Source organism: Pelecanus crispus, chromosome 2 (assembly GCF_030463565.1).
Source record: "Pelecanus crispus isolate bPelCri1 chromosome 2, bPelCri1.pri, whole genome shotgun sequence".
Taxonomy (NCBI): Eukaryota; Metazoa; Chordata; class Aves; order Pelecaniformes; family Pelecanidae; genus Pelecanus; species Pelecanus crispus.
This window is the reverse complement of record NC_134644.1, coordinates 122,730,431-122,756,909: the sequence shown is the minus strand read 5'-3', so window position 1 is coordinate 122,756,909 and position 26,479 is coordinate 122,730,431. Positions and strand designations below refer to the sequence as shown.

General features: G+C 44.0%; 1 protein-coding gene across 1 annotated transcript in view; it reads right to left on the bottom strand.

The window, feature by feature from the left end:
- CABLES1 (Cdk5 and Abl enzyme substrate 1) overlaps positions 1-26,479 on the bottom strand; it is a 71,590-nt gene that overhangs the window by 1,552 nt on the left and 43,559 nt on the right. Inside the window, exons 4-9 of the mRNA XM_075705910.1 lie at positions 24,355-24,432; positions 13,863-13,962; positions 12,192-12,348; positions 11,293-11,396; positions 1,297-1,403; positions 176-383 (exon numbers count right to left, since the gene is read on the bottom strand). Of these exons, the coding sequence (XP_075562025.1) occupies positions 176-383; positions 1,297-1,403; positions 11,293-11,396; positions 12,192-12,348; positions 13,863-13,962; positions 24,355-24,432 (754 nt within the window). The remainder of the gene's footprint in view (positions 1-175; positions 384-1,296; positions 1,404-11,292; positions 11,397-12,191; positions 12,349-13,862; positions 13,963-24,354; positions 24,433-26,479) is intronic.

Here is a 26,479-nt window from a genome sequence, read left to right as displayed (position 1 = left end):
CTGCAGTGACATTGATCACTACTACTTCCACTTAAATGTGTAACAAAAAATGGTTTTTAGCTGGCTGTACAGCTGGAAACCTAGAGGAGAGCGCGACCACTGACAAGCAGGCTTGCGTAGACCACACACTGGCACTTCCACGCAGAAGGAACAGTGGAAACCTATGAATACGTACATCTATAAGATGCTTGACTTCATGCTTTCTGAGGTCACTGCCAATTTTGGCTGCTAAAAGAACACAGGCTCCAGCACAAAGCTTTCTATTCTGCTTGTTCAGCTTCCCCTTGAGAGCGAGCTTCTCAAAGTAGACAAAGGCCATGGCCACTGTGGGCTCTTCAAAACCACATTCTTCTTGAGCAAGCTTGCGCATTTCTCTCTTCAAGCTGAGTAAAGAGACCAGACAAGTATGCTGTGAACTGCGTTTTAAAGCATTTCTCATTTCACCCTAGGAGTCATCCTTTCAGAGATTTCCGCTTCGTCAAATGGAGGGGAAAACACAAATGTAATTTACCAGGCAGATATCTTTATGCTCTGTTTTGGGGACAGATTTCATGACACATTTTGACCTCACCCTTCCCCCTCACCCCCAATAGATAGTTGTGTCAAACTATAAAAGCAACTGAAAAACTTTGACATTTTTAGTAACAGTATTTCATCAGAGGTCTTAAGCTGCACACAGCTTATTTAGTAACAACAGCTTGATTGCTTGTGCTCTATATGCAGCTTTGCTGCTGGTTATGGTTGGTCAAATCCAAACTGACAGTATTTCCATGTACTGCAGCATTGTCTGGTTACAGAGCAACACAACTCAGTATCCTCCTGGCCCCTTCAGTCAAATGAAATTATCATTACTTCAGTAAAGCAATTTGTCTAACCTGCTACACTGGAATCAGTGATGAAATACTACAACTTTGCTGTGAAGCTGACCACTTGTTTTGCTTCTGGCCATGCTCTCTGGACAAGGCACGGAAGTCAGCAGTTCTCTTTCCTCAGTCTCTTTTTAAGCTAAGTGTCATAAGCTTAGAGACTTTGTTGTGTTATTTTTCTGGGTATTTTAGTATAGTCCATGCCCCGCTCGCACCCCCATCCCATTAGATGCCGCGTTTGACACCTGACCGGTGTGTGTTTGTACATCCCCCTATCTTGTTTACTCAGCCCACTAACCAAAGCACCTCTGCTGGTCCCTGCTCCTGGAAGATCAATCAGTGCTGCGCTTCCCCTCATGTACAGCAGCAATTGCACTGAAATGTGAGACAGCTGCATCACGTTGCAGCCTTACCAAGCTTTGCAACATACCTTCTTATTTTACTGAGGGTTAACTTGATGTGAGGGAACTTCTCCTTAAAGGTCTCATTCATGTCCTTCTTGAGATCTGATGGCTTCACATAGTCTATGACTGTGGTCTGTAACACATGGTCACGAGAGAACTGCTCTTTTAGTTTGTAACAAACAAGATCACTCAATTCCCAAAAGCAAGGAACACCAAACAAGTGCCAGTCAGTCCCAATGCTTTCAGTAGAGGGGAAAATTAAGTCTGAATTAAGGCAACAACTTGTTTGTGACCGCTCCATCAGAACAAGTGACCTGAAATCTGAGACAACTGTTCAGCACAAGCCCCAAACACCTTAATGCACACCTTATTAGGATCCTCCAATTATCACTAAGAGTGAGTTTAAGCTAAATGTGGGTGGACAAAACCTAGCTGAGAAGTCTTGTTAAACCAAAAAAAATCACAATAACTGATTTGATGACCAGATTTTTTGTGCATACTTCCATGCGGTTCTGAGACATACTGTGAGTTCTCTCAAATTGATTCTTCAAAGGAACCGCTGGTACAAATTCTGGACTGCCATAAGCGTACATTTGTGATAAAATAGGTAATTAGCCTACATGGCAGGTCATTCAGTAGAGTGCAAGACAGTAATGCTGTCGTAAGTTAGGCAATAAGTGGACAAAAATACTGAGTTAGGACAACATCCAAAGTGTACAGTCTATTTCCTTTACACTGAGCTCGCTACTCCTTTTTGTCACAACCTAAAGAATTTCCCCAAGTAGCAGAGGGCCCTCCTGGCCAGTACCGCAATGCCAGTGCTCGCATCTATGGGTGTGCAGCACTTCTCCCGTTCCTCCAGTCTTCATTCAGCAAGCATTTTACCCAAATTCTTTGTCACCATTCACCTGGCCAAAATCTATCAGCTGAACAACAAACCAACCTTCATTTTGGGGATGTGCCAATTCTCTTCCTGGCTTTGGCTGTTCTTCTGCTCGTCCAGAAGCAGGGAAGAGCCCCAGCTTGGGCACCTGGGGGACAACTGGTCCCCAGGCACCCAGCTCCTGGCCAGCTTCAAGCACGGGCAGTGGGAGAGCAGCAGTCTGCAGTGCAGTGCATTCTCCTTCCAGTAGAATAATTTTTCCCTTCTAATTTCTGTTTATGATTAACCTATATTATGGCAAAGGGCTGTTAACACTAAACAAGAAGACGTGGAAAGAGGCATGCAAAACACTTGTCGCATGTTAAGTCTTTATAGAAGATGGAGCCTCGCTGTATTATATCCTCGTGGGAATCTAAATCAGCCAAAAAGACTGACTGCATATGCTTGCAGGTTTTTTTCAATTAAAAAAATAGTATATGGAAGGGCTTGGGGCAGAGAGAGTGTAATGGCTCTACAGAGCAATCAGACAACTCTTGTTACCTGATCATGTTCTTGTCTGGATCCAAAATGAGCATGAAAGGGAGTAAAACCCACCTAACTTTTCCTGCACTTTATTTAGGAGATATGGTACTGAAATAACGGATAATTATAGGAATTTAGAAGAAAGCAGAACATGCGTTTCCCCTGAGTAGCACACAGCAGGATTTGAGGTAAACATACTGTAATAGAGAGGAAAAAAAACAACTTCTTGCCACGGGGTGTTGTTACAGTCATACACGTGTTATAAAATGTGCACCATTCTGCTATCTGATTTGCAGTGTGAGAAGCATCATCTGTCCAGATAAATTGCTCCCCACTACGTCCTGGCAGGTAATTCTGCTGGGCATGTCACACACAACAGTTGCCTGCTGTTTTCCTAAGTATAAACCCTTATGAGCCCCCTCCAACACAGTTACGAGTTAGGCACCAGTCTCAATTTTGCTCAGTAAAGGGGATAATTTATTAAGGAAATTCAGTCCTATGATGGAAAGCTGCCAGTTATAAGAAATCATCAAAAAGGAGAAAGCCACATTAACCCTCTTCAGCCAGCCCTGCTGCCCTGCATGCGTATGGACGAGCTCCAGCGCCAGGTCCAGGCAGACACTGCAGTGCCATTGAGGTTAAAAATTCATACGCTGTCTTGACACTGAGGCCGGCAACACGCTACCATGCCTGAATAAAAGGAAGAGAGGAAAAGACAGGGAGGACAAACCTTGCCCTACCCAGGGTCAGAGGGAAAGGCTTCAAATGAACGTGTGGGTCTGCCTGGTTTTAATCTTGCTGAGGTTGGAAGGACACACGCACGCACCCGTGCGGCCATGGCTCTTTGTCACAGATGGCTTCTCATGTGCTTCATCTGAGCTGGCAGGGCTCAGCCCTCCGAAGCAGAAGAATGAAGATCCTACCAATTACTCCTTTCTTTCCCTGGGATGTTGCTACCTGCCTGCTCACTCCTTGATTTTGTTGTCAGAGGATCATCAGTAAGTTGGGTGCTTCTGACACACATATGCTGGGAGTTTTATGTGTTGTTAAGAGGGTTCCTCTTAGTACTGCTATAAGAGGACTACTGAAACAAGCCACATAATGTAATTTAGACCAGTGCCATCTGCTACTCGAAGTACAGAAGCATTGGTCCATGCTGCTCTGACTTACAGAGTCAAGAGTCACTGAGCACATAAAGGTTACCCGCTATTAAATCCAAAGATGATTTTAGTTACTGGTAGTAATATTTTTGGGTTTTCTTGGGCAATCCTAGAAAGAGTGAGCTCGGTCCTACTGTGCAAAGCTACGTGATACCTTATTTCATGCTTCACTGTAAACCTAACTGCCTGTTGTTTGCTCTCTGTCACCACGGAGCTCCTTAGTTGTATCTTAAGTATCTCCCTCAAAGTGATCATGGGTTTTTCTGGCAGACTTGCACTTGGCTCTCTCCAAGTAATCATCTCGCCTCGCACAGAGAAGGATGCAGTCACACACGAACCCTGCCTGCATGACAGAAACCACTTCGCTGCAGAAAGGACATGGCAGCAGCGGGAGGGCCTGACCATCCTCCGGACTTAGTTGCACAGAAATTATGCCAGACAGCAAGTTTCAGTTGCTTTCACCTCTAACAAGTAGGTGCCAGTGCGACTCCAGCTCCAGGGGTGATTGTGCAGAGGGGGAGTGAGCCCTGGGCTCTGCCACACAGCAGCAGCAGCCCCCGGGGTGCACCTTTCCCCACAGCCACTCTGCAGGCACTGTCTGTTTTACCTGGGACTCCTCCAGCCCATGGGAGATTTGCCAGAATCCGGCTAAATTCTCTTTAGAAGGAGAAAATCTCTTTTTTTAAGTTTTGTTTAAAGCAAAGCACTCAGAGGCTTGAGAATAAGCAGACAGCTTAAAACTGAAAATGGTAAGGAGGTACAGCTATTTTTAAACAGAGAGATTTGTCAATTTTGTCCTGTTGATAAGAATCTCCCCCTCAACTCCGTATAATGCTGCTTCCTGCAAGACAACAGTCTCTACGATATAAATCACAATAATGAAATCCAGATGAAAGCTGGTGTGTGCTGGTTTTGATTCATGTAACAGGATAACAGCAGCATGTTTGAACACACTGGCTCTAAGGCAGCTGTCTCATCTTGTCAGTGCCATGCTGGAGAGCTCAGCTAACTGCCCTTATTCTCAAGAAAAGGAATTGTGCAACTTTCACCCCCCACACCCCTTGGGTTTTTTTTTTTTTCCATAGCTGCTGCAGAAGCCCAACTTTGTCTGAGCAGTGGGATGCTGTTTGCCCAGCTGGTGCCTATAGAAATGCGTGCATGGGGGACTCTGCCCACCAGAGAGGCAGGCAGCAAATAAACCTCCCAAAATATCTGTTAACAGGTAATTTAAAAGCAATACTGAATTAGTGTCTGTAGAGTGACTGAATCAGTTACCCCTTCTAACTGTTTCTGACTAGACACCCAAGCACCCCTCTCGCTGTCACGCTGTGGCTGGGGCACAGCACCCATGAGGCTACATAGAAATCCCGGTCCCCAACCCCGCTCCTGTCCAGGGCACCTCCTGCACCCCGCGAACGGCTCAGCACCGAGCAGCAACCCCCCGCCGCTGCCCCTGCCCACGGGGGACGGAGCGGAGGAAACCTCTGGGCTCAGCCAGTGACCCACCAGGACCAGCTGGGATCCGACACAGGAGGGCTCTGACCTAACGTCATCCTTTGCTGCTGGCTCTCTGCTCAGCGTTCACGCTGCGCTGTTTTAGGCCATTTCATTGCACTCGAGCTGCCTGCGAGTCCCAGACGAAGCTGCCGTGTTGAGGAGAAGACGTGACTGTAAACGGCGTGGATTTTTATCTGCCCAGAACAATTCTGGTATTGCCCATGTAGGAGCACTGTTCAATACCGATGAGCCAAATTTTATGAATGGTTTGCAAGTATTTCTCTAAAAGGAGCACAGCGTTTTGCTCTCTAGACATGCTTTCTTATACATAATGTTATTCCCTACCAGGCAGGCATGCTGCACTCGCAGAGCTGTCAAGACACACAAGCAAGGCACTGGGAACAACCAAACTGTCTCTCTCATACTCTAATCTTGAATGTTTGTAACTTCTGTCATCCAGAAATGTCTGTCTTTTTTCTCACAGCTTACTTGCACAAAACACATTTCACTTCAGTATTCAGCAATGCTCCTTCATGAGCTCTGTTCACGTTCTCTGTATACAAATCTGTGTATGTATATTTTAGTTTGGCGATGGAAGTTGCACAAGACAAATGAAAGCCTTGATATATGGTAGCTGACAGATGCCTGGACAGCATGATGAATGCTTCAGCTGAAGTCTGTACTTTGCACACTTTTTGCATGGCTGGCAGTTTTGAACTTGGAGGTTAGTGTTTTCAAGCAGCTGCTTTCTCATAGGAAAGCTGTATATACAGTTTCATAAATATGGGAGGAGGGAGGATGCCTGAAATGGTTGGAAAGACTGGCAAGATAAAATATTGTTGAAAATAAATCCTACTTTGGCATGCTACCAGTAAAAGATGATCCAGCCTTGGATGCCTCTATCTCCCGCTTAAGAAGGATAAAATCAGAATAGGTGAATGAAACGAAAGGTATACGATAGGGTCTCCTCAGCTGTCGTTACTGCGTACCCTGTGACTAATCTACTTCACAGAGAGCAGACAGAAGACTGATACCTGTAACAGACTTTCGGAAGGTCAATGGTAACTTCTCAACAAATGAAAAGAAGTCAATGACTCTGCACTGCCTGGCTACTTTAATGTATACCATAGGTGACCAGCTATGTAGCTATAAACTGTCAGTCTCCTGATTATGGGGAATCCTGCTAGAGCAGAGGCTTAAAACAGTGATGGAAAATGGGAGAGATTCCTTCTTTATAATGAAAAAAAACCCCCACCAAAAAAAAGGGAAAAGGAAGACTGAAAGAAGATGTTTCCATTGTTAAAAAAGTTACTAATATTCAAGGATTTTAAACTGAAAGATTTAGAATTTCACAAAGCAAATAATCTCAAAACTGCCTCTTCGAATTAAAATACATGGAAGGATGCCAGTTTATTTTCTACGGCTAACACACTGAAATAATGCTCAATTAATACACTGTGTTATTGTTACAAAATATGTGTTTGTTGGAGTCTCAGCCAAATATAACATCAAATGCATACAGCACAGGGTTTAAATATGACTATACACCACCACTGTGATCCTCTGCTCCCTGAGGCTTTTGAGTACAGGGTCAGCAGCTGATAAAAAAGCAGTGTGGAGATGCTTAATTTACAACTACGGAAGTGGCTCAAAGAATAGGGTGACAGCACTGAAGGACGCTGGCTGTAGCAGAGTACTCCTGACCTTGATGCTCCTTGTGAAAGACGGAATGGGGGAGCAAGAGACCAAATGCAGTGCATCACCATGCAGGGCTTTTGTTAGACTAAATGGCCAGGGCAGCAAGCAGTTCTAATTTTAAAATCACATTGGAGAACTAATATTTAATAATGCAGCCTGGCTGGGCTTGACACTAATCCTGGCAAACGCAGGCTGACAGTCAGCCCACTGTAAGAGCACTGCAGACTTTTGCGACATGCTTTTTTATTAGTGGTGTAGAGATGTCAATTTATTTTGACATAATTAAACCAATGCACTGAAATTGTAGTTAAGTACCCAAACCAATTACCAAGTGTATCCCTTGGGCATGGACAGATGGATATTGCAGAGATGTTATTACAGAAGGGTCACTCAAAGTCAAGATGCTACTGATCTGGGCTTTTCTTCTTTTGCTGCAAGTTTTGGCAGCGCACAGCAGCCAGCCAGCACGCTCCTGTGTTTCTGTGTTACCAACAAAAGCAGGGCTGTGGGGTCAGCCTCACGCCTGCTGCAGACTGAGTTTTCTCCTTCTGCACCGAGTCTGTTTCTGCTGGCAAGAAGGCAGGGAGGCTACAGAGGCACTGACAAGTCTGGATGTACCCTGGTCGATGCGAGACTCAAGCACAGAAATTACTGCTCTGTCTGGTAGATAAAGTTCCCATTCTAGAAAGATTTAAGAATCTGCAAGAATTCCTGTTTTAGCAGTATCAGCCAGGAAGACATCTGTTAACTGTGACATGATGTTTCCCTCCTTCCCCTGCCCCCCAGCATGAAATTCTTCTACCTCTTACTGTTTATATTGCGGTAGAGACTGTAGACTCTACTGTAAAGCCAACATAAAGCAAAAGAATTTCTCTAGGGTAGGCCAGAATTTAAATATGACTAACACAACAGAAGCCGTAGAGTTTGTCTTGGGAAAGTACTGAAGCTGCTTTTTCAGAATCATCCCCTGACAGGCTGTTTGTGGGTATTACTTTTAGAAATGCGACAGGGAAGTGTATATCCTTTCAAGCCAGGAACTTTGCTGTAAAAAACGACCAAGCCGGAAGCACTTCTCCTTCCCCACAGCTATCTTCAAGGAGGAAGCTCAGCTACTCCTTGAAAACAGCTGAGGACTCGCACTTAAAGGTCCTCTGCAAGTCAGGACTAATTCAGCCCACTAAAGTTACAAGACTATAAAGTCAATGTCAGTGATGATAAACTCAGGCTCCACAAAAAGGGAGGGAACTGCATGTGCATAGGCTCAAGTGCTAACTGCATGTATTTCAGAGTAAAAACCAAGCAGGACCACACATTTTGCCTGTCCTACACCTCAGGATAAAGCCTGCAGCGTTTACTGATGCAGCATTCACGCAGACCTCAACAGAGTTTTACCAGTGGAGAAATCCTGGCCTGCAAAGCACAAGCCGGGCTCCCAGGAGTAATATCAGGGCATGTAGCCCCATTCCGCAGCCAGCGCCGCAGCCCAGCACCCAGCCTCGCTCATCCGCACCGCCATGTGTTCGCATTCCTCTCGCACATCGTCCCCTCATTAATTGCTCTGACATCCATAAGGGGTGGGGGGAAATATCTACAAGCTTGCAGCTGCCAAGCGTTTAATGCTAAATGCTGTCCAAGTAACAAAACTTTAATTACAAGCTGCAGCTCTCCACACACAACAAAATGTTCGGCGCTGACATCAGAGCCGCTCTCAGCTGCTCCGGCACATGCGAGAGGCAGTAATTACAGCTATATTCCGCTCAGGACTGCAGACTAGTTTCAATCTGTGTACAGCAGCTCTACAGCTCCGCGGTCATTTGGCAGAGGTCTCTCAATACCGCGATGGCTGTGCATGGTCAGGAAAAAAACCACAGGTTTCTCGCTGGCCTCAGACTGCAATTTGCTTTAATTGCAGCATACACCGATTTTTATATTTGGGGAAGAAAATGACTTGAAATTACAGCCTATTATGCTCCTGTTCACACTGATGTGAACTGCAGGGAGGGGGAATGTCAGCTGAGCCCAGAAAGTCTAATATGCCAGTAAAGTCTCCTACATAGCCAGTATGGCCCTATATTCACCAGCTTGACGCAGAAGCCCTCCTTACCCACAGCCCGAGTTGCAAAATCCGATTTAACCTGCAAGCTCCCGGGACACTCCGACACTACCTTTTCTCCCTTCTTGCAGCTGAAGGAAGCACCAGCCGAGCCCTGAAGAACAACCACCCACTCTTTGGTTTCTTGAAAAGCTGTGCAGCTCCTGCGTGGCATCACAGATACGCTGCTTCGACCAGGGGCAGGCAAAATCCTTGGACCTTGGACAAGAGAGCTCTTGGCACACGCCAGTTATTCCCACCAACAAAAGAAACACAGCACTTAATGTCTTTCAGCCCTTTCTTAGATTAGTGCCTGCCTTGAGAGAGGGAGACATAAGTGCTGCAGACCTTTGGGCAGTGCTGAAGAAGTGACGGCAAAAAAAGCCCGAAATGTGAAATAAGGCATTTTTCCAAACACAGCAGTAATTAACCCCTAGAGAAAGTGAAAAAGCAGGGAGACCGCTGTCAATGCAGATATACTCTAGACAAGCAATGACATTGATTTTAACAATTGCCCTTGAAGTCCATTTTTCATCTTTAAAGCATCTAATCATACCTCTGTCACAGAGGAAATCCCCGGTCTGCTCCTTATTGCACTAAAAGTACCTCAGAATGCTGTGGTTAACCAGCATAAGGAAAAGAAGGGCATCGAACACCCACTCCTGGGCCTCGGAGACCTTCCCTGCAGGACGCTATCCTGGCTGTCCTATTTTGACCTGCCCAACCACGTCCATCTCAGCACCAAGTTGAAAAGGGATCAAAGACCTCAGGTGATCCTAGAGGGCTCAGATTGCCTGGCGCACATTCACAGCCTGAGGAATGTTGGAGACACATCCATGACTGCTAAAGCTATGTTCACTTTGGATGCCAGTTAACAACATCTTTCTGTTTGAGTTCCCTGTCCATGACAATAACCGTATCAAAACCGAAGAAATGTTTTCCCACCCAGATGTAGCTGCCATAAAAGGATGACACTTTGTGGGTTGGCAGCCAAAAAATAACTTGCTGACCCTGGAAGTAAAACCGGCTGAAAGTAAGCAGAGGACATACTGGACGTCCCACTTGAAAATTTAGCACAAACACAGCCTCAGAGCTCGATTAAGCTTTTCCGTGCAACAGGCAGAACGCTCCTGCCAGCAAGGAGATAAGCTTCTGTCTATATAGAACATGTAAAATCCATTTATTTTGAAGAAGGAGAACTCAAGAGCCCTATTAACAAAAAAAAGACCAGCGTAGGAGGCAGAAAAGAACCTACAAAGACTGTATCTTTACATACATACATTAGTAGTTTCTTAAATCATAGCTCTGCTCCAAATTAAGTGAGGACGTGGACGACACTTTAGATCTCAGTGCTTCAAATCCTATCCTATTTGTATACATATAAGAGTACTAGGTCACCACTTTGGGGAAAAAAAAAAAAAAAAGAAGCTTTTCTCTGTTTCCTACTACTACTTTAGATGTATAATTCAGACAGATATGGGCTCACATGCACACAACAGCACTGCCTCTTGCAACAGTCCTGCCAAAATAGCACACCAAAGTCTACAGACTTGGTGCAACCGAAAAAAGGCTACAGAAGCCTCTCACCACAGAAAACATTGAGTTAGAACACAGATCAAGGAACAGTTATGCGTCTGTATTGTTATGGGTGTGGATATAGTGAAAATATACAGGCTCTGCTCATAATTGCTGCAATTAAAGGAAGGACTATCCCATGGTGAAATAAATACCTGGGAAACAAAGACTCTACTAGACACCGAAGCACTGTTCCGAGGAGTGAATGATAAGCATCAAAACACAATGCAGCTTCATGACTTCAGAAAAACCCTAATGGGCATCCTCCTATTTTGTAATAGATGCCAATTAGAGGAAGTATAAATTTTCCTCTGAATGCGAGAGAATGAACGCATTGTTCAAACAAGCCTTTCATCTAAAGCGTTTATGAAATACAGCGGTAATAAAAGAGTTTACTTTTGTAATACCTCCACGAGTTTGTTTTTACATGTCCCGGTAAGTAACTGTCATTTAGAACAAAGCATTCCGAACAGCTGTTATTAGTAGATTAAAAATAATAATAATCTTCTTAAAATACAGCCAAATGTAACCTCAACCTTCAAAATATTGTTACCAAAATTTATCTGTGCTACACCTAATTTTGCATATCACTTACCATATACGAAGGAAATATTAAAACCCGCTTATGTTTGCCACATGGCCATTGGGGATCATCTAAAAGATTTGGGTCATATTCAACAAAGTCTCCCAGGTCACTACCTATAAAACAATGGTAAATGTAAGAAAGGAATTCATTACATCAAGAAATCTCTGGACTTAACAGAATTGGTAAATGAATTCACAAATAATGCACAAGATGATCTCTCTGAAAGATTTTTGAAAGAATCTAAAGATTTCTCTAAATCTTGAAAACTCTACTAATACAATCTACAAAGATGCAGAGGACCTTACAGAGATGTAGAGCTTATGAATTACCTGGTAAATGTGAATTTAGGGCTTAGAGAACTGCAGAATTATATAAAGCTCCACAATGACTTTTATTCCCAGCAACAAGTTTTCATCTGTTTATGCAGATGTTTTGATTTGTTTCATTTAACGCGCCAAAATATCTTAAGCATATAGTGCTTTGGCTTATGTTTTGTGCCTGGTTTTGTAAACACAGCCCTTTCCAGCCTAATAAAGGTCACAAGTATGATTTACACCTTCAGCTTATGACTACCGTGTTGACCCTGTAAATTTTCCATAGCAAAGGAAGGTAACGACGAGCCTGATGCAGGAGGAACAAACAATGCTGGTGACAGGAGGAGGCACGCCGAGTGCCATCAGGGGCTGTCAATATGACCAGCAGTCTTGTTTACTTAACTTTCCATCATCCGTAAGCCAGCTTTGCTACAAAAACAGGGAACGAGCTCTGTTTCACCCACAACATCAGACTATATTTTGCTTAATTTAAGCAAAAAAGGGGGTTAAAACATGACATATGTCCGTCCTTCACAAAAACTGCCTATGACCAGGCTATGCAAGGATATTAAATCAAGTTTCTTGAGAAGTTACCTGCATCAATGCTCCCCTGGGTGCTGTTAGCTCTTGCCAAAGAAAGGCTACGATGGCTTGCATTGCGAAATTGGGAGAAGGATGAGGTGGAGTCTATCGTGTTTCTCCGAGTTCCCAGAGCATTGGTGGGAAATAGGAACTGTGTATAAGAAACCGTCTAAAAAGAAAGTCAGAATGGACAGACAGTTACTATCAGCCCAGCTCAGCTGTGGCGGGATGCCTTTGGTGCATCCCAGTTGGAAGCAAGGGAAGCCAAATTAGCGAAGGATTTTCTCGATTTAATAGTTAGGCACAGATGAATAAACACCAGTCACCTATATTTGCTTCAGTGCAGTCAGTTTATCCATGCAAAAAAAGCTTTTGCAAAGGCATTAATTCTCAACAAAACAAAACTACAAACACACACACACAAGCTCTAATACACTGGATTTACCAAATCCTACTTGAGGGTCAGATTTAAAAATATGTCAGTTTGGTCACGTTTTTTTCACTGGGCCTTCTCTCTAAAAGATTTCAGCTGCTTCTTTACTGAAACAGCATCATCTATACGGGTCCCTCAGCACCAAGCTGCCAGAGGCAAATCACTTGAACGTTGCTAAACTTAAATACTTTCTCTGGTATTCTTCTCCTTTAGGATTTTGTCTGGCAGAGTCTTACTGGTGTTGTGAGCTCCAGTTTATAGCAATGGTTGTGGGAGATCATTTGCTACGTCCCAACGTGGGCTAAGTGTGAGTGAATAACCTGTGACAAAATTTTTAGAGCGTACTGATTCTCTGCTTGTACCCTTGGCCAGGAATAGGCTATGCATTGCTTCTTGTAGGTCTGTTTTCCAAAAATAACATTATATTGAAGAAAAAAAATGAGTCTCAGACTCTAGACTGGTTTACGAGGAGGTCAGAACAGGTATCAAATAAAACATGTGAGCTTTCATTTATTTATAAGCAGACAGATTGTCCTCAGGAATTTACAGCCTGTGGTCTGGCCTGACACCTGGTTAGGTGAGCACACCATGTGTAGCAGCATTGACCTAGGGCCTTTAAATCCATATATGACAGCAGACTGGGTAAACTGAACTGTAAAAAGTAAATCAGGCTTTCAGCAAAAAATGTTTTCATTTATGATTAAAATTGTCTCTCCTCTATGTATTTGTTTAAAATGGATCACTTTCGCTAAAGATTTGTAATTGCTTATTCTATTCAAGTCAATGCCCTCTTGGATTTTGAAATGCTTATCAGATCTGTAGTACTGTCTTCCTGCTCTTTGGAAAAATAGACTGTCAAGCAAAATTTATTTTATTAAATAAAACTGAGAGCAAACAGAATTACAGCTTACAACTTTCACCAGAAATTATTTTCAAGCCCCTGACAATATACTGTGCAGTGATACTTCCTGCTAGAGCCAGGGGAAGGCTGCGCGATTCAGTTACGCTTTACAGACTCAGATGTTGCCGGAGGTAAATTTCTTCAAGGAGACAGAGTTGTTTGCATTGACAGCTTGGGCAGTCCTCCTGAATTTCGGCTAAGCTTATTTACAGTTTGCACATACTGTGCTTTAACTACTGTGTTACACTGCATGTTCTAATTTATGTTTATATTTGTGCTTGTTACTAATTAAGCCGCTTTTTCCCTTCTTACATAAAATCTAAGGGAGTAGGAACTGAAGCATCCCCACCTTCCCATCCGCTCCAAGCTCCACACCTTCAAGACCAATTATCTCTTTCAGACACACTCCAGTAGAATGGCACTGGCGTCCACCGTCCAGCTTCATATCCCTGGGGAACAGAAACCAGAGCAGAAACAGCTCTTAATACCCACACCTGGTTCACCTTCCACCGCCCAATGCTGAAATAAGGTAGCAGCATTAATTCGAACATGCCAATGCAAAGCACAGACCAGACAACTTTTCCTATGGGCAGCACTTGTGTTGTCTAAAACACATTATAGAGAAAACCCCCACTTTGTTCCAGGTGGCACCTCATACCCCACTTATGGTGCAGAGCGAGGTTCCCCATCACTGCGTGCTTCTGGCAGAACCTGGCACTCTGAAGGAACTGGACGTCATATGCACTTCAGGTGAGATCCAACAACCTAGCTGGAACGCTTGACTGCCACACATCCAGCAGACGGACGCTCCCAGAGTACATACCCACGTCCCCCTGTGCCCGTCAGACGGAGGCAATTGCCCATGAAAGCCTCCGGGAGGGATTCCTGCTCCTCCGAGTGCAGGAAAGTGTCCAAAGCCCAGTGACCCTCCTACTGGAGGCCGGCAGGGGAAACCCAGTTCTCCGGCGCCTTGGGATGGAAACTTGGGGATCTACTTTAGAAGGACTGACCCACTCGGCATCTTAAACTTGGAGGTAAAGGAGATGCCCGAGACAACCAGGCTGTATCCCACGCTTCAGCCTCACAATAAAACGTGAGTGAAGGTAAAAAAGACTGCAAGTAAATTTGACAAATGACAGCTGTATGCAACTCCAGAGTATTTATCTCGCAGTGTTTTCCTGGCTGATTTCCTCTGAGGTCCAAGTATGTGCTTAAAAATCTGTGTGGGAGCGATGCTGACACTGAGGCAGGGAGAAGCCCTGCAGGCTCTTCACCCGGCTGCAGGGCTGGGCTATCTCCTGCTGTGTCTCTGCACACCCCGTTTCCTTGTCTTCCCTTTCCAACCTGTCACTCATTTTATTTCTCTGAAACATGGCAGTTGATGAGTCCCATGTACCTCACTGCTGGAAAAATCCAACACGTCTATCTGCTGGAAAACATACTTCTGTGACAAAGGAAAAGACTGTATCAAGTTTCTAATCCCAACAAAGTCCTCTTAGTTTCTTGATTGGGGTTCACTTAGCACAGTGTCACATTATCATTCTTGTTTCCTGATATCATGTTACTGAGGGGCTGGACAAATAATTATGTAAAAATAACCCTCTGTCAGAGGCATGGGATTAGCCTCTCCGCTCTTGCACAGAATGTGCTTAAAGGAACTATTTCTCATTGAGATAAATGCCAAATAGTAACCATTTCAGCAGATCGTACCCACAAAACAAACACACAACCTGAGGAAGCCCTCAAACCCAAAAATGAAAACAAGTATCTCAGTTACCTGAAACAATATCAGAACAGTTTAGTTTCCTTCCACTCAAAACCTTACAGACATAGAGTAAGAAATAATGCCATTACGATGTTGAAAACAAGCCACGGAGAAACCTCTCCATGTAATTAACAGACAAGGATAGATAACTCTGTAATTCATCAAATGAAAATCCAGCACCCTTTGAAGAGTCAGCACAGCAGCTTTAAAAAAAAAGGAGCAGCTCCGGGGACTGAAAAGAAATCAGTGCCCTGGGAGCAGGGTCAGCTGGCACGTGTGAGCACACACGGGAATGATTCCTGGACATTAGCTGAAGATCGATGGACATTAATGCCTCCATTTTCCCATCTTTCTGACGTTTCTAAAGACGACTCTACCTTCAGGACCCTGTGAACAACACAGGGTCATTCTCCCACACGCTAGGTGTTTTGCAAGGGCTACTTAGGGTCTTCCCCTCCTCTACATATGCTCTGTATTTCTAGGTAGTATATGATTGCTTGTGTTGTAAAACAGGGTAATAAAATATTACTGTTTGGAGAGAAACCTGTCCATTAAATGGAGAATTAAACTCCCGCTCTTGAGGAAAATCAGTACTAAACAATGCATAGTTTCTTATCAGCATATAAATGGAAAGGCTCATCCTAGCTTATACACATCCTCCTCTCACTGGTAAAAGATCTTGGTGAACACGTAATAAGAAATTCCTAGGTGACTTTACTGTCTCCTTTTTGAGTTTCCTATCACTACGATCAACAGCAAGCTAGTCACGTTTTTGCAGGACCAGCCTTGATTTTTTTCCCTCCCTCCTATTACTAACAAGAAGTTCACAAATGCCTCAGCAAAGCTCTTGGCTGGGAGAGCAAGCCCAAGGGCTGCCACCCTGCTGCTGGGGGAGCCCCAGCACAACTGCTTCCTCCCCACACCCCCAAAATCCCAAGAGCAACTAGGAAAGACCTGGGGGATGCCTCCACTTTGGCCTCTCCAAACAGGTGAGTCGTGCCTGGGGAACGGTCAGGATGGTTGTTTGGGTACAGCCACCGCACCAGTGCTGCCAACCACCATCACCAAGTTCTTCAGGACACATGCCCTTGCATGGCATCACAGTCCATGGGCCCCATGGGGCAGGAGCATATGGAGGATAGGCACTTTATATAAAACAAAATCAAGCTTTCACTGTGTTTAAGTTATTTAGATTACCGATGGGACTGAGGAACTGCACAAATCAATATCCAGTTGTAAAAGATGCTTACAAAATGCAGAGTAGGAAAGACGGTCCTTGCCAAGGAGGCTTTTAAGTGAAGAAAACTTCCTTCCACCTCTTCCTCATTTTTGCTTCTCCTGTTTTATTTTCCAAAAGTGCTTTTGAACAAAGTTTTCAAGGGATTCGAGCAGATACCAAAAAGCAAAAATAAATCATAGGAACTTAATTTTACTGCCTTCACTTTATTTGAGCTGGGAAAGCTTGAGGAAAGGAGAAGATGAGGGATGACATTTCCTTAGGTGGCAAAAAACTAGATCCCAGTTTCTGACAAAGTTTGGGGAGTTACCCTGATTTACATCAGTGTCAAACTCTAGATATTCTATTCGTGCATACCATTTCCAGAAAGCTGAGCAGTGTTAGAAACAACACTCAAAACTAAGCATATTGTTTTAGTTATCCAGGACTGCAGAAAAAACCAAAAGTTTCTCCACCTAACAGAGTTCACAGATTTTCTTGGAACAGTACCAGGTGACTTGGGATCCCAAATTTGTTGTGGGATGGTGAAAAGTTTTACTGAACAGGTAGATAAGAATCGAAACAGGAAATTTCACCGTGTCTTTTATTAGTCAGGCCAGGATTAACAGAATATAAATTGGATGCTATTGACTTTGGAAGTATAACATTTCTTTAATGAATCAAATGTTATGCTTTGACGTGATCTACAAAGCCCCATGCAAGACTCCTGCTGGGCTTGCTCTTTAAATGACAGCAACAGTTGAACACTTTAACCTGTGAATAATTTAGAAGTCCATTAAATATTAAACAGATTTCTAGATACATGAAAAAGCCTTCCGCTTATTGCAAAAAGGAATCTGATAATTGTCATTTAGAGATGTAAGCCTTTTGTGTCTATGTTTTATGCTTAGTGATTCCTGACTGTTAAGATTTATTCTAAAAGCAAAGGCGGTTCATGAGACATCAAGAAAAGATACTGTTCTTATCCGTCACTGTAAATAATTTCTACTTATCACCTCTGTTTATAGGGACAAGGACAATGACAGCTTTGGCAAACACAAGCTGCCAGCCAGTCCAGCAGCAGATCTCCTGCTGCCTGAGACTGCCTGCTTTAATTGAACGAGAGCTTTCAGATCCTAATTGCCATTAGTGTTGCTAGAACAACTCCAGTGGCAATTTACAGGGAGAGGAGGTGGAAAAACTACTGGAAATACGGCCCTAATGGGCCAGTACCCCTTTTCTCTCCCCAAACATATTCAGGTGTCAGCACGTCAGCTCTTGTCCTGATGTTTTGCCCAACATGGAGTAAAAGTTAAAAATATAAACCTATTAGCTTTTGGGGATTCATTGCTTAATTTCAATATAAGGGAACAGGGCAACTCACAAAAATGAGCAACAGTGACTCTATAAAATTAATACATGAGATGATTAGTTTTGAAAGGTCCTGGTGTGGGGAAAAAAACCCAGATTTATGTGTCTTTCTGTAAAGCTAATACGCACTTGGTTTTGTTTTTTTGTTCAATTTGGGATAAGCAAGGAAAATGGGCAATGGTAAAGAAAAGCAAGGATATTTCAGTTTCCCTATTATCAGCTAAAACCAGATAGTTATTATTCCCCAGGCCTATGGAATGATAAACATTCAGGAAAGGCACTCAAGATTGATGACTCAATCAAAATTGCCTCACGTACAAAAACCTGCTGGGGAAGAACAGCAAGGAACTGGGTAACAAATCTGAAGGACGTAACAGAGTATCTCGCTTTGCTGTGTGCATAATTATTGCTACTATCCTTAAGGCAATTTAGATGCTTTCATCTCTCCTGTAAATACTCCCCGGTTTTTCACGCTCGCTGCAATACTTGTTACCTGACCTGCCAAATAACTGACAGCAGGGGTGCGATGTGCGAGACAACCTCACCTAAATGCTTCTTTTTGCCTCATTTTGCACACAACTTTCTTACCCAGTTTAAATGAACAAAGATCTCAGAGTTTAGATAACGAAGGCCATTGGGAATGCCTGGCCTATGGACTCACTGATCGTTGTGGCTACATGTTATTTGGGGTGATGGTATTGAAAACCTCTTGCTTGCAGCATCATTGAACTCATTAGTGTTCTGGCCAGCACGTAGTTAAATTCAAAGTTAAATTCAGCAGTGATTTATCTTTAGAAACTGGATGAAGCTGGTTTGTAGCACTTCTGAGAAGGACACAAATTCTTTCTATCTAATGACTTGCTGCTTTACTTCAGAAGAATGGTCTGTTTCCTGGGCTTCAATCCATTCGATTACTATATTGTGTTATTTCCCTTAACTGGAGGCAAGTTTAGTCAGATAAATACCTATATTCTTGTCATTCAGCAACTAAGCCTACTGCAGGTAAGTTTCTAACCACTTAATGAATTCACTGCCACGAAGAATAAAAGATGAGGTGAACTGGCTGGTTTTATAAGGACACGCACTGCCTGATGCTCTGGATTTTCTGTCCCGTAGCTCATCACCTCCAGCCGCAATGGCAGTCAGTCACTGCCAGCCCAGCGGCTGAGAGTCAAATGTAAGACTAGCCGTGTTGCAGTGCCCCATCCGCATGATACCACCAGCTCTCCTCCTCCCCTGGATCCTCTAGATTCATCTTCTGGGCAGGACTTCACAGGAACTTGGAAGCTCTTAAAAGGTTCTTACAACATCACAAGATAAAATATCATTAGAATAGGTATGATTTCAATCTGTGAATGTTTTGCCATTAACAAAAAGAAGCCTAAAAAGTCCCTTTTCAAAAACATGTTTTTAAATTACGAACCACAGTGATGTGTGCCAAAGAAAAAAAAAAAACCACAACAGAACTATAAACCCAGCTAACTGTACTACCTTCTTTTCCTGGGGGGAAAGACAATATGGTACCTTCTTCCTCCGTTGTAACACCTCTAACAGGGACAGACATACATTGCCATCGCCTTTCCTGAAAATGCGTAGGCACCTTAAAATACTGACAAGAACTGGATTGCTCTCAGCTGGCTGCAAGCATATGCAGAGCCTTTCTGCAGGCCACCGTGTCCTGTAAGCCACATGGAGCAACTCTGACAACATCCATGAGGACTGCCAGAGTTGTACCATCTCCTTGGAAGTTGAAGTGGTGCCTAAAGAAGCTCCAAGAGCAGGCAAGCAGTGGAGAATGGCTTCCCTTCTTCCCCTGCCCAAAAAATCTGCCTTTTCCAGGGTAGCTACCTGGAGGCAGAGATGAACCTGTTCCTTCTCCATCCTAGCTGGGATCACACGGAGGGTCCACAGAGCACCCTTGCACTGACCGTGCTGCGGAGTGGGGTAGGCAGAAACCTGCAGGCACGTTCCCTGTGCTGTCTGCAAGGGAGAGCCTGGCCATAACAATTCCTCCTTGAGGACACGCGCAGTGATCCCAGCGCCTGGAGCATGACCTGCCTAATGGCTAAAAGGCTATTATCTGCTGTGTCTGATCCCTAGCTCAAAGAGCTGAAATCCAATTCACCTCAAACCATCTGGAGCCCCTCTCCAAATGAGTAATTCCTTCAAGTCTTGTTTAATCCATCTGCAAGCGGCTCCACTCTTTGGTCTGCCATGAAGTGAATCCCCTCGGAGGGCGTAGAGCAGGTCAGCATGCATGTGTACATGCATGAGTTGAGTGTGTGTGTGGTGGGGCAGCTATTTGCTAGAAACTTGAGGCATCTCTCCCTGTCCTGGAAGAAGAACAGCACCAAGGCTCAACTCCACTTGCTGTGAGCTTCCACCGTGACAACCTCTGACAAAGGAGGCGTGAGCCACAGCAGCTGGGCGGTTGCACAAGGCGCACCTCCGATAACCATCATTACCTCCCATTTTCTGCCAATCTGCAGAACTAGATGGGGATTAATTCTCATCTCCTGCAAGGAAGGATAAAGTGGATGCTGAGCCAGAAATCCAGTTTCAATACCCTTCACAAAGGAGCTCTTCCATCTTTTAGAGTATTATATTTAAATAAGAAAGAGGAACTTGAAGACTAGTATTAGCATAACATTACATATGATGCTTCAAATCTATAAGTATTATTAAAGAATACTGTGATGTGAACATGATCCATAGTATAACATCAGTGAATGATGAGAAAGGAGAGGAAAAACAATTTTTATAAAGCATAAGTATCTCTCCACAATGGTAAAAAAGATTCAGTAGTCACTGCTGCATCTCCTCATGCATGTTTTGTTTGTAAACATTATCACAAAATCTCTGTGTGGTAACTGCATGCATTTTTTCAGGTGAGCAAGATTTTGTTCAGCAGAAAAATTCAGATCATGAATACCCTTTAGCCATGAAGATTTCCAATACATGGAAAAAAGAGTAGCAACTGCACAACCGATCCTGCAGTACCACCAGCAGCCCTTGAATTGCCTCACCTCTCACCTGTGTATCACACAATGAGTTTGTACTTCATAAAACCATGATCGAAGCCAAGCATTCAGACAACATTATCAGTGTTGCTGAATCCTGTAGGTGCTACCTGCCTCTGCAGATCAGCCTGTAATGGTAATGAGAGTTCGTGTGTGTGTCAATTTAATAGCAGAGGCAATAACACCGTTCCAGTGCTCTCAGTACAGGGCAACCCTCTCAACACTGCCCTTAGCCACCACTAAACCCTGTGTAGGGTCTGATGACTTTGGGCTGTAACACTGCAGGATGCTGGGGGCCAAGGGAAGCCAGCAGGCAAGATACTCAGCACCTCTTTCAGCTCCTGATTTGCAGTATAGCCTTCCTTACATTGCTTTCACCTGGCTATGTCTGCTCTCACAGCTGCTCCACTGGTCTAGGTGGGGGAAGAAAAGCAAGCTCTGGTCCTGCCTATGACCCTACTCTTGGCCATGGAAACGGGTGAAGCTGTGCCTGTCTTCATGCCACCAGCAAAGATGTGGGCAATCTTAACCTAGCCAGACCTAGAGAGGAGAATTTATGGCCCAGATCCACAAAAGTACCTGCCTCTTAGTGACTCCAGCAGGAGACAACCCATCTCAAAACCTTTGTCAATTTAGTTTTAATTCTCTCGTTTTCCCTTGCACAAAATCACTATAAGCTAAAGCATGAAGTTTCCATCAGATACAAGGTACAGACAAAACTTTGAGGGCAGAAAATTCTAGTGATTACTTCTGGCATTCATGACTTTTTTCTCCCCACCACGCCACTCTTTGCTTTGTACCTTTCGCTTCTCTTCAGCGTAACAGAGAAGACTAGAAAAAGCAATTCCCCTGGAACATGGTGTCCTTCCTTCTCAGCCCCAGTAAGTACCACCAGACGGGCCTTTTGAAACCACACGTAGTAAAAACTACCATTCATCACTGGCAGCCTCTGTGCTGCTCTGGAGTACGTTTCCCCTCAAAAGCCCGCTGCCACTCGCACTCCGGTGAAACGGCAGCTGCCCAGCTGCCAGGGATGGGGATTTGGGAAAGATATTCCAGGGGAGAGCTCAAATTTCATCCTGTCATGTACTTCCATGGCTCTCCTCCCACACTCTCCAGAATTCTGTTGGTACTTGTACAACCACTTAAAAACACAATTTGGGGGCTTGGGGAGGGTTCTTGCTTTTGTAGCTTGACCTCACTATGGAAGGTGGGCAAGCAAGGGCCACAGCCTAGAGTACATTGCTTGCATCTTGTTGGTAAGGAGCGATGCTGCCCCATCCACCCTGGCCAGTCATGCAGAGTTCAGCTGTGTCTGCAGGAACTGCCTTTCAGATCATTTTTTTAAGTGGATCTGTTAGCACAGTGTAGCTGCCAGCATCGATACAGTAGAGCTCTTCTGTGTTGCCTACAATACAACGGGGGCTGGCAGCCTCCCCAAAACGCAGCTGTGCCTGGAGATTTCCTCACTGGCCGCAGTGCCCGTGTGTCAGAGCAGAGGTGGAGAAGCAGCAGCAGCTCCACCATGTGCTCCTCTCACATGGAATAGTACCCCCTGCATGCACATCCACCCTGCTCCCTTGCTCCTGCCAGGGCTTACTCCAGTCTAACTGCAGACGTGCCCAAGGTTCCCTGCAACGATTTGTTTCTTTTCCTAAACTATTCAGTAACGTTTGCAGAACGTAAACCAGTTAGGACATCTTGCCCAGGGACAGACATCAGAAATCCAGAGATTCAGAGAAAGCAAAGCTAAAGGGTGCTGCCACTACAGTACTTCAACAGGGTACCAGTGTCTCTCCCTCCTCCTACCACACATCCAAAATGTGCAATGAAGCAAGCAAGCACTGTGCAGCTTGAACAGAGCGGCTACAGTTTATGCTATACTGCCTCATCTGTTTTTTGCACCAGCTGTTCCTGGAAGGAGGTGCCATTGAATTGTTTCTCTCTTCCTCTGATGCTCTGGAAGAAAGACAGAGGGCATTTTTTTAAATCTTGGCTTTTTAGCAAAGGGAACAGGACTGGATTGTTTCATATTGGCACTTGCTACCTTCTCATCTCATGTCCTTCTTGCTGCGCAAGCATGGTACAAGACATTACATGCCGAAATAATATTCAGGTTTGCAGCTGGGCTTGTTACTGCTGTAATTCAGAAGGTATAACCAGTCATCAGCATTTCAAAATATATTCAATTTTCAATGAAGAGGCAATTTCCACAGGACAATGACCATAAATGAATGACAGTTTACCTAAGAAGGACGAAAAAAGCTGCCAGTCTGTCAAGAATTTGCCTGATGTGTCATCCCAGTTTAATTAAGGGAAAAAATTTACTCTAAGAGACAGGCGAGCAAGTCAACTCTCCTACAAAGGTGCCTCCTTTCCCTTGTGCATTAAAAATAATCTCCCTTTGTTTTGAATTACTGATGCACAGGGAGCTTGTGGCAAATAATTCTCCAGAATTAAATAGATGGCCGAAAAATGCAAGCCAAATTCATCCTTTATACACTGGATAAATTTGACTCTAGATGATTTGTGGGTCTTTCAAACCGACCTCGGTGTATCAACTGAGTATTTCCCCCAGATTTTGTGCACTGAAGGTGCTGAGCTGACCCTAACCAAGGCAACTCCCAGCTCTCTGGTGAGCAGCTGTGGTGGCCACGCTTTACTCCTCTGCCCCAGGGGCACGGAGCTGTGGCCGACCAGCACTGCCCTTCCCAGCCTTGCACTGCGCCTCTGAAGGCACCCCAGCAAGCTGCGCCCCAGAGCCTGCCAGACAACGTCTCCTAGCCAAATGCAGTTTCTTCCACTTCTGCAGTTTCAGTGCAAGAGCAAAAAGCTTTCTCAGTCTTTGAAGAACTGCTTCAATCCAAATAAACTTTTCTATCAGAGGTCTAGTGTCTCAGCACTTTGAGGGATGCCAAGGCAGCTCCACAGATGTTGCTTACACCAGCTAAGAACCTGTATGGTGTTATGGCCAAAATAATGTGTTTTCACTGACTGAATGATCTGACCAATGGCTAAATATACAACAAAAAGGTATTATGTTTAAATCCAAATATTTCTCTATAGTTCTGGAAATCTAGATACAGTAGCACCATGTTTGCATGGGAGAATGAGAAAGCTAAGACCGCTTCCAAAATAAAAGTTGTGCTGTCTAGAGTACTTGTTTTGTCAAAGATGAGTGAAGTCAGAAGAAACAATAAAAACAGTGCATTTTTCAAGAACATTGATTTCAGGGGGGTAGTTTTCTCCAGTTTAATAATCAAAGATACCACAACACATATAAATAAACTGGGGACCGAGAGCTGTAGTTTTAACCTGGTAATGTTCCACAAGGCAAATATATCTAAATGCATTTATCTCTTCTCAAAGCAGATATGTAAAAGCATTAGCCTCCATCATGCTGTTTTCCATTATCAGGTCTACATGCAGGCCCAGAGAGACTATGTAGTACACGTATAAATATACATACCCGACTTGGGTACAGTCTCGATATGGCAGCACTGAAAATATGCTACAGAAGGATCTTCTGCTGCTGATAAGGACTATTCTAAAATACAAAAGAAAATAAAAGAAATCAAAGACTAAAATTTAAAAATCCCACCACAATAAGCAAAGCAACAGACGTTACCGTTGAGGAATTCGTAATCATAAAGCTTCCATCATGGATGACTTCTCCCTCCTCTTTTTTATCTCTCAGGCAGGGTATCACGCTACTGAGTCTTCACAGAAGTGCTGAAACCTGTGCCATACATTACACAGCGAATGAGCAGTGGAGTCCCATCCCCTCTGCGGGCTTTCTAGGAAGACTATCTTGAATACATTACTTGGAATCCAGGATAGATGGTTTTCTAGTGACAGGAGTCCACCCAGAGAGGCAAGGAGCCGTTCTGACAACTCACCACTATGGCTGAAACTAAACAGACAAATCCAGCAGCAACCCAGGTGATACACACCACCAACCACCTGTGGTGAACACCACAACTCTGCGGCTGACCTGGGAGTCTGCATTTATCAGAGAAGAATTTACAGCTGCTAAACCAAAGGACTCCCTTGATTTTCAGCTTCCTGTTCCTGAAATTACCCGATTCATGGATGAAGTCAAAGTTTGCTATTATCATAAGCTTTCAGATCCTTTCACTGTTTTCCAGGTTCCTCCCTAAGTCTTCTCCAGTTTTTTGCCATCACCATTCTTGGTCTCTGGGGCAGTATCACTGGCCTCAGCAGTTGCATAGATGGCATACAGAAACATCGCATCTTTTAGTCTTACCTTTACGATTAGTGCCTACCCCTGACAAACTGCCAGCCTCTGCGCTCAGTAATCACACCAGCCCTCTTGGTTATGATGTTGCATTGACACTCAGGCATGACTGATCCCACAGCTCCTCGCCCCTTCTCCTCCAGCACCACGTCTACCTCAGTAACGAACTGTCAGGGCTGAATCCCTCCTGTAAGCATGGCTTGCCTTCATTCCTTACAGGCAGGTAGCCCAAGATTTGGCTACATGAAAGCATACATTATCTGCCTGCACAGAGCTTATCTCAGAATCCAGGCCACTCTTACAGCAAACGCCTTGTACTTTTAACCAGTCTCCAAACCTCTGCATCGTCTGCAAAGTCATTGTGCCATTAAATCAAATACCTTAGAGCAACCTGTCTGTTTTACAGCCACACTACTACCTTTAGCCATCAAGCTCTGACATATCATTAAGCAACATCAAAACTACCTTGAGGTCAAGACTCACTTTCCATAAAACTGCGTGGACTGCCAATAGCTACATTATTATAGTTTTGGGAGATGCAGATTGGCAAGAAGCCAAGAGAAGCTTGACCAAGATGTAAGATATAAAATGCCAATAAATAACTGTTTATAAAAATACTTTCTTTATTACCTTCAGCACACCAAAAATTGTACAACTTTACAACATACACCAAAAAGACCCTTCTTCCCTCTAAAGCTGGCCAACAGGCTGCATCCCTTCAAATTCCTCTAAGTCATGGTGATGGCAATTTGTGCCATCTTCTAATCTGATTAGTGTTAGAATTTACCGATGTTTTACCCTTCTAAAAATCTCCACTTGTGGTCCAAATGCTTGGACCTATTGCTAGGTTGGTTGTCAGGGCTACTGCACTTCCTCGCTCTGCTCTCCAACACTGATTTTTCTGATGCTGTGTGCCACAGATCTCTATGTAAGGATTACATCCACATTTTTCATCCTTTGCCCTACACTGGTCAAAGCTGGACAACAAACCCTAGCAAGCTTTTTTTTTTGTTCTTTACTGTCTGATAACCACCATATGCACCTATAAATCTTGTACCAGTTACGCTGTTATTAAAACACAATTTCCTTAAGGAACCAGCTTAGTCATCGTTCTTGGAAAAGGTTTAGATCCTCAAGAGAGCTGCTGCATGTAATGCTTGGAAAAATGCAGAATGATCATTTTTCCTTCTCCTGGATCATTCTGTTACAGCAATCCTACTTTTTTCCATAAAAGCATGTTTAAAAGCAAAGTGGTATGTACTCTTTAATAAAGGAGGGTTTCTAATAATAAGCATGCATACAGCATTAGGAGGTTCTCCTGCAGCAGATAAAGTAG